Source organism: Anabrus simplex, chromosome 13 (genome assembly GCF_040414725.1).
Source record: "Anabrus simplex isolate iqAnaSimp1 chromosome 13, ASM4041472v1, whole genome shotgun sequence".
NCBI classification, from domain to species: domain Eukaryota; kingdom Metazoa; phylum Arthropoda; class Insecta; order Orthoptera; family Tettigoniidae; genus Anabrus; species Anabrus simplex.
Window position 1 is genome coordinate 70,037,045 of NC_090277.1, and position 15,327 is coordinate 70,052,371.

The following is a 15,327-nucleotide window of genomic DNA, read 5'->3' on the forward strand; positions in this document are numbered from 1 at the left end:
TAATAGATAGGTGCAATTACTGCTTTTGTCCAATCTGAAGGTACCTTACCCACACTCCATGCTAATCTTACTACTCTATGAAGCCATTTCATCCCTGCCTTCCCACTATACTTCACCATTTCAGGTCTAATTTCATCTATTCCTGCTGCCTTATGACAATAGAGTTTATTTACTATCCTTTCCACTTCCTCAAGCATAATTTCACCAACATCATTTTCCTCCTCCCCATGAGCTTGGCTGTTTGCAACACCACCAGGATGATTTTGTTTTACATTGAGAAGATGTTCAAAATATTCCCTCCACCTCGCCAGTGATTCCCTGGGATCTATTACGAGTTCACCTGAATTACTCAAAACACTGTTCATTTCTTTTTCCCCTCCCTTCCTAAGATTCTGTATTACTGTCCAGAAAGGTTTCCCTGCTGCTTGACCTTGCCTTTCCAGGTTATTACCAAAATCTTCCCATGACTTCTTTTAGGATTCAACAACTATTTGTTTCGCTCTGTTTCTTTCATATACGTACAAAACCCTTTCTGCCTCGGCCCTTGTTTGGAGCCATTTCTGATAAGCCTTCTTTTTACGTTTACAGGCTGCTCTCACTTCATCATTCCACCAAGAACTTTACACACAGTTGTTCCTAGGCATTCCCTTGCTGTTTCTACTACAGCATCCCTGTATGCCACCCATTCACTTTCTAAATCCTGAACCTGCTTCCTGTCTACTGTTCGAAACTTCTCACTAATCATATCCATGTACTTCTAATTTCCTCGTCCTGGAGATTTTCTACCCTTATTCGTTTGCAGACAGATTTCGCTATATCTACCCTAGGCCTAGAGATACACAGTTCACTACAGATCAGATAATGGTCTGTATCATCGAAAATTCCGCGAAAAACTCGTACATTCGTAACAGATTTCCTGAATTCAAAGTCTGTTAAGATATAGTCTATTATGGATCTGGTACCCCTAGCCTCCCATGTGTAGCGGTAAATAGCCTTATGCTTGAAGAATGTATTCGTAACAGCTAAATTCATACTAGCACAGAAGTCCAGCAAACGCTTCCCATTCCCATTAGCTTCCATATCTTCTCCACATTTACCAATCACCCTTTCGTATCCTTCAGTTCTATTCCCAACTCTAGGATTGAAATTGCCCATTAGCACTATTCTATCCTTGCTGTTGACCCTGACCACGATGTCACTCAATGCTTCATAAAACTTTTCAACTCCATCCTCATCTGCACCCTCACATGGTGAATACACGGACACAATTCTTGTCCTAATTCCTCCAACTGAAAAATCTACCCACATCATTCGCTCATTTACGTGCCTAACAGTAACTATGTTGCGTGCAATGGTATTCCTGATAAAGAGCCCTACCCCAGACTCTGCCCTTCCCTTTCTAACACCCGTCAAGTACACTTTATAATCTCCTATCTCTTCCTCGTTATCTCCCCTTACCCGAATATCACTTACTCCTAGCACATCCAGATGCATCCTCTTTGCTGACTCAGCCAGTTCTACTTTCTTTCTTCCATAAGCCCCATTACTATTGATATCTCCCCGTCGAATTCCATTTCGTTCGCCAAGTTGTTTCCAAGAAGTCCCTCGCCTGTCAAATGGGAGTGGGACTCCATTACTCCCATAGGTCCGAGGCTTGCTTAAAATGTTCTGAGCTCGGTAAAATTCATGAAGCAGGATGCTACTCCACTTACACATAGTCCAAGTGAGGATCTCTCCTCTAACGGGTTATGGACCACCGGTGAATTGTATAGTCCTAGCTGCCTGAGCACAAGGAGGGCCATGACTCAGAATATGTCCGAGATGCCCACTCCCATTCCATAGCAGGTGGTATCAGGACTCTCAGGACCACTTACTAGGCCACTCAGCCGTTGCCCATGGTTCACGAACTAGGACGTGACTACAGTAACCCACAAACACTATTTTTATGAATTCATGATTATGCAGGGTAATTAATGTGGAAGACATGTTTTCGATATTAAATACGTCATAATCACTTAACGTAGGCTGAATACGGAGGCTTGCTTATTAAGAAACTCATTTTCCCTTTGCGAAAATCAATTGATCATAATTCTCTCGGTCATGGCCGTCCATGTACGGCGGCTAATTTCATACGACCACCACTCTTAAGACATAGCCTGCACTGTTGCTAGGTAACAATACCTTACATCGCTGCCTGCACGGTTGCTAGGTAACAATACTTTACATCACAGCCTGCACGGTTGCTAGGTAACAATACTTTACATCACAGCCTGCACGGTTGCTAGGTAACAATACCTTACATCACTGCCTGCACGATTCCTGTGGTTACACTTTCGTCGCGCTAACATTCGTAACGCAAAATTTCAAATGATCCCCAGACGTAAGACATATTTATGTCAATAATTCGTAAAGGGATGCGCAGTCAAGAAGCTTGTCTCAGGTGGTATTCAAATCAGTTGAGCCACCTCAGTTCCTATCTCACCCAAATCATCATTTACATTGTCTTATAATTAGCGATGCTTTACATCAGGCCTACATAGATCGCAGAGATTTCTTCATACTTTATTAATTAATAGTTCCCCAGCCAGACATTTCTCCGGCGCTCTGTTGAAATGTAGTATCCTGTCCGCCTTAAGCAGCAGGTCGTTCACCTGCACAGATCTGTCACGAGTTTATTCTTGTGCGTGCCTATTGTTGTCATGCCCGCTCTACTTCCATTACGTCGTGACCACAGTTTGTGGTTAACCACTGTCAAGCTATCTATTAAGCACTGTTTATAGCAAAGGAAGAGAAGGAGTGTCTATGTTCCTCTCATTTCTGCATGCTTTTTCATCTATCTACAGTATAAGGAGTGTGAGGTAATTATTTTGCTCCTGCATTTAATTGCCAATCATCCAGCTTTTTGGCCTAATGATCAGCGTTTTGGCCTTCATTTCAGAAGATCGCAGGTTCGATTCCTGACCAGGCCAGCCAGTATAGTCGAATTTGGTTAATTCCTCCACGACAAGGATACACACTTTCGTGCAAATACAACATATCACTCTACCAAACACAACAGAAATGGGGCAATGAAGAAGACAGTAAATGACTAGATATAATAGGTAATAAGTTCTGAAAAAGAACAATGGGGCTACAAGAATGCACAGTTAACAGTGAAGTTAGAATTATTTGTGAAGATATAAGTAAGCAAACACATATAAGAGGTTAAGGAAGGGAAACGGTTCGGAAATAATGAATTTAGGTAATGTTGAAATGGCGCGGGGCTTTTAGTGCCGGGAGTGTCCGAGAACAAGTTCGGATCGCCTGATGCAGGTCTTTTGATTTGACTCCCGTAGGCGACCTGCGCGTCGTGATGAGGATGATATAATGATGATGAAGACGACACGTACACCCAGCCCCTGCGCCAGCGAAATTAACCAGTTGTGTTTAAAATTCTGGACCCTGAAGGAATCGAACCCAGAACCCGTGTGACTAAAGGCCAGCACGCTAACCATTCAGCCATGTATCCGTACGTGAATTTAGATCAACATGAGATGAAATGTATACACTATATTTACAGGGCTGACAAGATGAAAATTGTTAGAGTAGGAATAGGAGAATGCTGAGATAAAGAGATTAAGAACGAAAAAAAGATTCTGAATAGGAACGTAGATACAAAAGGGATGGGATAAACTGATTACGAAGAAAGAAAAGACGCCCAGTTTGAACGCGACTACTGGAGTGAAAGAGATCATTAGTTCAGAATGGAAGAACATTACTAACATTCAACAAAGAAGGACATACGAGTAGAGAATACTACTAAGAAGAAGAAGAACCAATCTATTATCAAGATCCCGAGAGAGGAGCGGTCTCGGCATGCTGTTACACAACAAATGTTAGAAAGTAAACTGTTTAGTCATCTTGTTGTTTTGAACTTGTTGAAGGAAGTCGCTCTCTAACACAATAAGGTCGTAACTAAAACAAGAAATGTTAAGAGTATCATTAGTATGGGTATCATTGACATAATTAATGTTATGGGATATTTATATTTTCCGTAAATATAATCCTTCCTTAACATCAATAAGCAGACCTACACCAGTGGAGACATCAACACGCGGTGAGAACACGAGACGTTTGAAAAGTATGTCACTAATTTCCTATGAACTATCACTGATGTTGACATAGTTTTAGCTGCCAACGTCAATGAACAAATTTCGATTTCACAGTCATAATCTCAAAGTCAGTGCATAATTTATTTATTTTTAAGTTATTTTTATAATTTGCTTTACAACCACAGATAAGTCTTATGGCGATGATGGTCTAGGAGTGCGAAGCAAGCGACCGTAAGTTTAATTAAGGTACAGCCTCAGAATTTGGCTGGTGAGAAAATGGCAAACCACAGAAAACAATCTTCAGAGCTGCCGGCGGTGGGGATTCAAACCCTGTATTTCCGGAATGCACGCTCAGGGCTGTGACCCTAACCGCACGACAAACTCATTCGCCTCCTTATTTCGTATCGACAGGAAAATATCCTGCGAGATAATCTGAGCGACGATGGTTGGAGTAATTTACCAACGGAGAGTCCAAGTTCTTGGAAATAATTTAAGGAAAGACAACAAGCAATCTGCCAGCCGAGCAGAGGTGATTGATTGATTGATTGATTGATTGATTGATTGATTGATTGATTGATTGATTGATTGATTGATTGATTGATTGATTGATTGATTGATTGATTGATTGATTGATTGATTGATTGATTGATTGATTGATTGATTGATTGATTGATTGATTGATTGATTGATTGATTGATTGATTGATTGATTGATTGATTGATTGATTGATTGATTGATTGATTGATTGATTGATTGATTGATTGATTGATTGATTGATTGATTGATTGATTGATTGATTGATTGATTGATTGATTGATTGATTGATTGATTGATTGATTGATTGATTGATTGATTGATTGATTGATTGATTGATTGATTGATTGATTGATTGATTGATTGATTGATTGATTGATTGATTGATTGATTGATTGATTGATTGATTGATTGATTGATTGATTGATTGATTGATTGATTGATTGATTGATTGATTGATTGATTGATTGATTGATTGATTGATTGATTGATTGATTGATTGATTGATTGATTGATTGATTGATTGATTGATTGATTGATATTTCGCTTCGAGGTGAATTCCTGGGGGATGAGAAAGGTTTCCTCTTAAAACAATAAGCACCACCGCCACTTGAATTTTTGGAAGGCATGCTACTTACGATGAGTGCGGACTTACGAACTTCTACGTCCCACCATCCACAAAAGATCTCGATGGACATTTTACGTACCCAGAAAATTCGCTGTGCATTGTGGTTCCAAGGTGAAGATGATTTCCGTGGTGTCCCATTTTCACACCAGTCCTTAAAATAATGAATGCCACGGCTGCTAAGTTCCCAATCCTGAACTTTACCCATCGCCAAGAAAAGCTGCCTGCGTTTGTACGAGCAAATGATACCCCTGAAACTTCCGGTGACAATTCCATCCAAGGATCCACGTCGTTCGTGGAATTCCAACAGTTCACTAATCACGCCCTCTATTATATTCAGTTTCATGTCATCATAAATTAATATTCTATATCGGGTTCGACCCTCGAGTATGCAAATACAGAACGCGGAACATGTGAGTGTGACCTTCCCGCAGAAGACTTCACTGAAGCCTGCCAGTGGTCGCCGCCTCTCTCCACCTGAAGACTGCCCTTCTCCGATTCTTGAAATAAAATGAAAAGCTTAATTACTCAGCCTTTCAAGGCTCGCTGCCAAGGATACCTTTCTTGACTGAACGGAAATTACCGTCGCCGTAGCCAAAGGGATTCATTTTGTACAGGACAGTTCATGAGGATAAAATGTCAAGGCTTATGTCCTTTGCATCGTCGCGAAATTGCCAGAATGTGGTCAAAGCTGCACAGAATAATATTCAAAAATCATGGATTAGCATTGACTACAAAGGTCAGATTGTGCGCTGCTGTGCGTTATCAAACCACTCACAGAGTCGATTGGAGTCTTTTGCGATGTGGCTGTAGAGAAGGATGTTTAGGGTGCCGTGGACAAATGTTGAGGTTCTCAAGGAAATAGGTGCAATTAGCCTGTTACGTAAATTAGTCTTTCCAAGACTAAATTGATGTCAATAGGTAAGAAACCCGAGAGGACTGCATGTCAGATTGGGGATTCGAAGCTGGAACAAGGTAGAAAATTTCAAGTATTCAGGATGTGTTCTCCCAGGATGAAACATAGTACGTGAGATGGAGTCAAGGTGCAGTAAAGCTAATGGAGTGAGCTCGCAGTTGCGAACAACAGTATTCTGTAACAGGGAAGTGAGCACCCAGACGAAACTATCTTTACATCAGTATTTTTTCAGACTAACTTTGATTTACGGGAGTAAAAGCTAGAAGTAACAGATATGAAAGTAGCCAGAATGATTGCTCGTACAAACAGGTGGGAACAATGGCAGGAGAGAACTCGGAATGAGAAGATAAAGGCTAAGCTAGGAATGAACTTGATGGATGAAGCTGTACGCATAAACAGACCTTGGGTTGTGGGGCAATGTGAGGCGAATGGAGGAGAATAGGTTACTAAGGAAAATAATTAACTCCGTTGTCGAAGGTAAGAGTGTTAGGCTCAGTTTCTAACGGTTTGGAGATAAAAGAGTAGAGAAGTGAACGAGGCCACGGAACTAGTTACAAATAGAGGATTGTTTATAAATTCACAGAGACTTGCAGACTGAATTCTGAAAGGCATAACAGTCTATAATGAACATGTATGTATGTCTCAATGAAATAAAAAACCACAAGGAAGTATTTATCACCATGAAAACGAGGAAGGTTCGATACCTTGAGCAATGAAAGTAGATAACAGCTTCTACAGTCTCTTCTTCAATTAAAGATATCTGGCAAGAGAAGTGTTGGTCGGAAGAGAATATTCTGGTTACAAAATATCAGAACTTGTACCTTCAAAATGTCTAGAGAGTTATTTCGAGCCGCAAGAACAGCACAGAAACAAAGAGAAGGCACAGCCTGCACGTCGCTAGGTTACAACATTTGTTAAATGACACAACATTTCTAAGACGTGTTTATGTCAAAACGTATGTTCCTCCTAGGTTCGAAATCATTGCTATCATCGTCACACATCCTTCTGAGGTTCGGTGGAAGAGAGCCGACCCCCGGATCCTGGTTCAAACGTATTGCGATTTTTGAAAGGTAGAGTAAAGTATTTTCCACACTTCATGTCTTTCGATGGCGGAATATTAGAGATATCTCATTATACACTTCATGTTTATCCAACTAGTTAATAAACTCGGTCATAGATCAGCCAACAGAGATCCGGTTTCTCTGCTATCTGGTAGAGTTAAACGGAAAGTCAACATTGACTCGCATGTTTTTGTACTTGTCGTTCTACGTCAAACAAGGGATTCACCTGAAGGAACACATTGCACATGAGACATGAACGATCGAATATAAAGAGACTCGGTTATAACACACAAGACTGCTTCACAGAAACGTTTGGTGTTTTGCCGATATTGCCAGGAGTCAGAGAGCAATGTTTAAAACATCCGCAAGCTCGGTCCTAATTTAAAATACGACTTGAACAGTCCCGCTAGCTGACAGTTACGCCATGCTCTTCTCAGAAGGTCAGATTTAACTATTTCCTCTCACCGTTTCATTGGTCTTGATCGTCCATTTCGCCATCAACTTTCTAGAAAAGTCTATCTCTCCTTAGTTTTCTGTCGATAAACATCATTCGTGCCAGCTGTAAGGACCGTGTGGCATGCCCCCACCTTCACTCATACACCTTTCCTACCCTGCCTACACTTAACCACTTCCTTTAATACAAGGTTAAAAACCTGGCCTTGCAGATAGTTCATAGCCTCAGCGTATTTCGTAATTCAGACGCTGTCGTAGACGCTGAAACAGAGCATCTCTCGCCACTGACTTATCGCAATGTGTAAGTTCAACGCATTTTTCTGCAACGCTAATTACGAGAAAGTTACGTTCTAAAGTCATCGTAGCTACAAACAAAATAATATCCCTAGTGTAAGCAGATGGAAGGAATTCTAGAATCTTAGGTATGCCGAGGAAGTTCCTAAAATCCTTGTACCGTAAAACCTTCCACTGGTAACAATGTGAAGTGTGGGAAGAATGTTCTCCTTAAGATAACACTGCCGTATGCTGGGAAGAATATGCATTGTTGTCACTGACATTCAATTTAATGTAAAAGAATTGTTTATTGTCATGCCATCATACCTCGTAAGAAAGTGGCTGTAGCTGAATGCCGCGAAATGACACAGAATTCTTTCGTTTTCTGCCATGCAGAGAGTACTTTCTTCCAAAATGTAATTCCTACCATTAGAATACTTTATGCAAAATAGTACATTATAGGCGAGTTGCATACGACTGTTTATGCTCGACGATAATTATAACTCTATTTTCTAAATATTCATAAATTTCTGTCGAGATCTAAAAGACAGTTGAGTTTACTGCGCAGAGCGCATGCGCTGGGTTATTGATTTTCCGTGAGTGGGTCAGAGACCTTGACAATGTCATGTTTTCAAAGCTTTGTTAGAAGGTTATCATAAGCTAGCTTTATTCCAAATACAGTTGGTGGTGCCATGTGGTTGTGGAATATTGGAGGTGTTAATATGTGTGTCCGATATTTTGGAAACAAGTGTGAACCTAGTGCGTTGAGCCCAGGTGCGATGGTATCCTTAGCTAATTGACCAATCACAATGAAAATCTGAACTCTTATTGGTGGAGAACCTGTATCATAATGAAACTTGAACTATAATGAACCTCATTAAGTTTCAGTTTTTAAGCATATAATATTTATATTTCGGCATCGTCGAGCATAAATACATATTTTAAACTTGATGATGGCGAATTTTTCCACGGAGTTCAATATACTGGCTCTAAGAAAACATTACTGCACCATCATTATAAAATCAGTGTAGCACCTTAGTTTTTACATACATCAAAATTTACACTTCCATAATTTTATTATCCTTCTCAATGAATGTGCTGTTATTATGATTCTTAATATATTCATTGCTTCACATTTTACCTAAGGGCATCCAATTCATCAGCGAAGTATACTTCTGTATATGTGAAAATTCTGCTTTTACTTGCTTCCTTTCTCTAATTCCTAGATTCTGTAAAACAGTACTTTCAACAATGGTGGATATTTTAAACTTCATGATGGACAATTTTTACTACCAGAGTTCAGTGTCATTATTACTATGGCTTTCCCTCCTTTTTTAGCAAACTTGAGGTGAAATGACATTATCTACCTTAAAATAAGTTACCAACAATCCTTTCGCTTCACATTTCATCCTAAATGTTGACTCGAAACCAAAAGACAAGTGCCTAGAATACGGCCTCTATAAATTTGGGAAGACCCTCTTCAAATTCTTACCTTATTCTACAGTTTTGTTAATTACTCTGGAGGGAGTTGTGATCACCAAGAAGCATTGTATCTAGGTTGTTTCCATGGCAGCGGAGGTTCGAATTCAGGCCAGTGCACAAGGGATATTTGAAATGAAAATTTGTGTGGTTTATATTCCTCATAAGGCCAGTGCTTCATAACTACGATCACAGTAACAACAATTACGTAAAAATAGTCGTTTTCGGGATTTAGGGAATTTTTTAAAGAAATCATGCCTTTCCGTACTGTGCCCAGAAGGCATAAATATGGAGGGAAAAAGAAGGAAGTATGTAATAAATAATGGATCGAGGAAATTATTTATAGTACATAAGCCACCGCAATTCGTTTCGAACCATTCAGTTTCAAAAGTCTCTTCCCTGATTAATTCACTCGATCTATGGATAGCGTGTCTGCCTCTCACTCGGAACACCGAGTTCGATTCCCAAGCAGGTTAGGGATTTTCTGAAGTGCCAACGTGATTACAGTTGAGGAATTATCTGACTGAGAGATGACAAGCCGCGGTCTAGAAGAACAAGGATAATGGCCGAGAGGACTCGTCGTACTGATCCTGCGTCACGAGGCCCTCCGGCTAGGTAGCGGTCGCTTGGTAGGCCAAGACATTTCAGTGCTGTAAGGCCACGGAATTAGTTTTGAGTACCAGGTTAATTCCTGGGGACAGAGGCGGCCAGGCGTAGAGCTAAGCACTCTACCTCACCAAGTGCCTTCATGGCTCATGCAGAGATGACTTTGTTTGCTAACAGTAGTAACTGATACTTATGCCTTCTAAGGGAATACGAACTCTTAGTTTATATAAATATATCTCCTTGGGTGTATGAACAGGGACCTGAGGAAGAAAATTGTAAAGTGTTTTATATGGAGAGTGCCATTATACGGACAGTCAAGGGAACAGGAATAAAGGAGACGGGAATCATTTGAGATGTGGATTTCGAAGAGGATGGAGGGGATAAAATGGGTACAGAAAGTGAGAAGTGAGGAGTCGTTGAGAAGGAGAACTATTAAAGGTAATCAGGAAAGAAAACACGATTCGCTTGGACACTGGACGAAAAGAGAAGAGACTGTTCATTAGTGTTCTGCCCTAGGGCAGGTCTCTGTGTAATCCTGTCACCCACATAGTTTTCTCATAACTCGCATCTATCCTTATACTATCAACCAACCATCTGCTATTTTCTTCTTCCATTCTTCGAATACATCAAAGGAAGTAGTTAATTTGACGTAAAAATATATTATTATTGTTATTATTATCAATATTATTCCTCGATTAACAACTAGCTTCGACGATTCCTTAACATCTACAGCTCATGTTTTTAAAATAAAATTAACTAATTGATTAGAGTCGAACCATCTGATCTTCGTCTCCCTCTACTTCTCTTACCCTCCGTGGCCGAGTCCATTATTCTCCTGGTTATCCTATCCTCCTCCATTCGCCTCACATGACTCCACTACAGAATCCAGCTCTTATCCAGAGTTAATTGCTAACAAAACCTTTATCTGCTCATTCCGAGTACCCTCCTGTCATTGTTCCCACATGTTTGCCAGTATCCAGAGCAGAAAGGAGTGTAATATGTATTATTAAGGAAGTAGTGCCTGGGACCTTGTTGTCCTGACAGATGACAGTACTGTAGTTCATGGAGTCCCATGAAAGTTTATTTCATTCATAACAGCAGGGCTGGCATGTAAGCTTCTGAATCATCCATGAACTTGACGTTTTTGGCCCTGAATGTTAGATCATGGGCCCGAAGGTTGCTTCGATCCTCAAACATCACCATCAAAGTTTACGCTGAGAAACCGATGGTCGCGTCAAAATGAGGCGTACTGGTGAAGACGAGGAGTGAGATGCTTTCCTCGTTGAGCCAGAAAATGCTGTTGCAGCATACCACACTGTCACAGCCGTAAATGAGGCCCAGACTAGCGGGGAAGCTACATCTAGTTTTGGCCTGCTCCGAAAGCAGGTGAATACAAGAAATATCCACAGCCGGTTGCTGACCCAGACCTGGCCAGGACTCACTAAATGCTACCTTTTCACACAAACATTTCCAAGCATTATTTTAATCTTGTATCAAGTCATCTATCTCGGTACAGATAAAAAAGGGACAAATAACAGACGTTAGAAAGTACAGTTTCTAATCGTCAGATTACGTGCCAAAAGCCCCGAATCATTTTCAGACCTGTCTACAGCGTTCATACGCACCCAGGCCAGGATGAATCTTCGCAGCGAGTTTTACGACAGGATGGCCTTCCTGACGTCAACCTCAACAGAGAGGTCAATCTGATAAAATGAATGGCATGATATATGGAATGGAGAGGGTGAAACCAAGTGCCGGCACATAGCCTAACACCAGCAGGTCTGCTCAAGACTTAACGTCTAAACACCCACACTGAGCAATGTTTCGAACTGAATAGAGAATTCTCGCACGCAATCTATGCCACTACCTGTCCTGCCCTGCCAGCCAACATTATGAAAGTGAAACTCTTTGGACCAACAGGACTCGAACCGGTGTCAGACCATTTAAACTTCACACTTTAACAATGATGACCAGCACGCGGGTTCAATGATTTGACGGGATAATGGAGTGGAATACGAAACAACACACAAATCACATGTTGAATTATTATTATTATTATTATTATTATTATTATTATTATTATTATTATTATTATTATTATTATTATTATCCATCTCCATGGCTGAATAATAATCAGCCTTGTAGATTTCAGTTCAGAGGGTCGTGGGTAGACTCCCGCTGGGATCGAGGATATTAACCATATATTGTTAATTCTTCTCATTCGGGGGAACGCGTATTTGTGTTGTTCCAATACATTCCTCCTCATACCAACACCACGCTACCAACCACCACAGAAACATGCAATAGTCAGTATATCTCTCCAAATAGGTCTGGCGTCAGGAAGGGCATCCGATCATAAAACTTTATCGAGTGTGCGTGTGTGTCACAGATTGCAAACACGAAGCCACCATAGTGTAGGGGATAAAGGCGAAATGAGAAAATTATTATTATTATTATTATTATTATTATTATTATTATTATTATTATTATTATTATTATTATTATTATTATTCACGCTTGAGAACAAAATGTCAACTAGAAATATAGATCGTAGAGAATAAAATTACAGTTGAAATATTTGCCCATGAATGAAAAATGTAACAGATTTGCGTGTTTTGAATGATACATTCGGGGATTGATAAACCGTAGAACACAGCACGAAATGATCACACTAATTATGGTAATAGAAATGTGCAACACTTATTAATATTGTAAACAGTAAGGATTGCAACAATGTATAAAAATATTATACAACTTCACCAGCAAATAAGCACATTAAGTACTTTACAGGTGTAAATAATTGCAAAGATATTGTATAATATCCTACTTAACATTTGCAAATATATTTTGATAAGTTACAAATAAAAATTATTATTATTATTATTATTATTATTATTATTATTATTATTATTATTGCGTGTCTGTTGATATCAAGATCATAATCATGACGGGGGAGGCACCTAATCACATCAGAGAAACGCGAGGTATATTCATTGGCATGGATTCAAAGCAAGACCACCTTTGTGACAATCCGCTACTCAGTTACCATGTTTACATTTATTGTTAGGGGTAGTAGAGGATGCATGGGGTGGGTTCCAGTCTTTTCAACGAACTTCCTGTACCCCTCAACACTTCCGTTCGGGTGTTTGCATAAAACGCAGGGGCTTGGGCCTTTGGAACGTGTGCCCACTGCGTGATAGAAATTCCTGTACGGTAAATACAGAAAAGGGATATATAAAATTTCAATATTATTATTATTATTATTATTATTATTATTATTATTATTATTATTATTATTATTATTATTCACCTACTATATCTTATTATAAACATAAATACCACCTCAGTGTTCGGCTCCATGGCTAACTGGTTAGAGAGCTGGCATTGGTCACAGGGGTGCCGTGTTCGATTCCCGCTAGGGTCGGGAATTTTAACCATAATTGGTTAATTTCGATGGCACGGGAGCTGGGTGTATATGTCGTGTTCACCCTCATGACGACGCCCAGGTCGCCTACGGGATTCAAATCAAAGGACCTCCATCTGGCGAGCGAACTTGTCCTCGGACACTCCCGGCGCTAAAAGCCGTACGTCATTTCATTTCATTTCATTTCAGCGTCGTCGATGTTAAAGGGCTGATCTTCGCCCCCGAAGGCACTTTTCCTACCCTAGTCTGCGTGTTATTTAATGTAAACGTTTTCACCATGGGGCATGATAGCCGAGTAGCGTTCTCACTGATTTCTCTCCAAGTTAATCCTGCGTCTGATCCAGACCAAAGCTCTTTATATTTTTAAAATTATATTTCTAGTCTCCGTGGTTCGATTTCCGCGCAGAACTGGAGTTACTGTGCCTCTGATCCCGAAAAACACACTGCTTAGCCTTTTTCTCACTTGGTAGTCTCTGATAAAGGAAAACATTGACCAGATAATGAATATATTAATTTATGTATATATATAATGAATTTCACCTAACAAAATATTTCTTTCATCTAAATTATTTAGTACTTAGGAAACTGAAATATATATATAATTGTACTTCATATTACCTACTTGGAACTCCCTGGCTTACCGTTAATAAATTCATATATGCGTATTATAGTAACGAAGCTTTGTAAGTCTCAAGTAATCATACCACATTTATCGCGAGTAAATGTTATTATGTATTTAAATATTAGTTCAACCCTTCTGGTTCTAATTCTTTGGTCCTGGGGTATTGTACGCCCCATTAACTACTTTAACCGTTTTCAGAGACGCACAGGTGATAGAATGTTGTCCTGCAAGAGTTTTTTTACTTGCCAGTAAATCTACCGACACGAGGTTGACATATTTGAGCAACTTCAAATACCGCCGGACTGAGCGAGCATCAAACCTGCTAAGTTGGGGTCAGAAGGCCAGCTCCCGAACCGTCTGAGCCACTCGGACCGGCCTGGAGTTTTAAAACCGAAGGCGCTCCCACCGCAACACCATGAATCTCGCGAATATTCCACCCAATGTCGACGAAATTCGAAGCCGGAACCACTCGGAAATGATTAGAAACTGAAGTCATCCCGCTCCTAATCCGTGTATTTCGATGAATTTAAGAAAAATCACTGACTAATCCACTTGATTCATTGAAGCCCGTTTAAAGTAATACAACATTTCACACGCAGATTATAGCACAAAACCCTCCGGAAGCCAGAACACACCTACCTGCCACCAGAAGCCACCACATCTTGCCGGCTGTGTAATGTTTTCACCGCAACACTTGTCTGTGGCTCGGCCGAGGTCTCCAGCCTCGCTTTATAGAATGAGAGCTGAGAAGAGAAAGGCCTTCCTTGGAGAGAGGGGGGCAGCAGGGCGCGGTCCACACATGAGCTCAGTGACGCGATCGCACAGCCCTCCATACACCAGTGTGGACGGCCTGGCGTCTTCAAGCGTTAGCGTATTGCAGCCCTCCATACATCAGTGTGGACGGCCTGGCGTCTTCAGTGGTTAGCGTAATGCAGCCCTCCATACACCAGTGTGGACGGCCTGGCGTCTTCAGTGGTTAGCGTAATGCAGCCCTCCATACATCAGTGTGGACGGCCTGGCGTCTTCAGTGGTTAGCGTAATGCAGCCCTCCATACATCAGTGTGGACGGCCTGGCGTCTTCAGTGGTTAGCGTAATGCAGCCCTCCATACATCAGTGTGGACGGCCTGGCGTCTTCAGTGGTTAGCGTAATGCAGCCCTCCATACATCAGTGTGGACGGCCTGGCGTCTTCAGTGGTTAGCGTAATGCAGCCCTCCATACATCAGTGTGGACGGCCTGGCGTC

At 40.8% G+C, this 15,327-nt stretch overlaps 1 protein-coding gene across 1 annotated transcript in view; it reads right to left on the reverse strand.

Annotated features, from left to right (window-relative positions):
- The window catches only part of LOC136885011 (putative uncharacterized protein DDB_G0271606), a 64,044-nt gene extending 49,281 nt beyond the window's left edge, over positions 1-14,763 (reverse strand). Inside the window, exon 1 of the mRNA XM_067157392.2 lies at positions 14,724-14,763. Within this exon, the coding sequence (XP_067013493.2) occupies positions 14,724-14,745 (22 nt within the window). The 5' untranslated portion in view covers positions 14,746-14,763. The remainder of the gene's footprint in view (positions 1-14,723) is intronic.
- Positions 14,764-15,327: the final 564 nt, after the last annotated feature.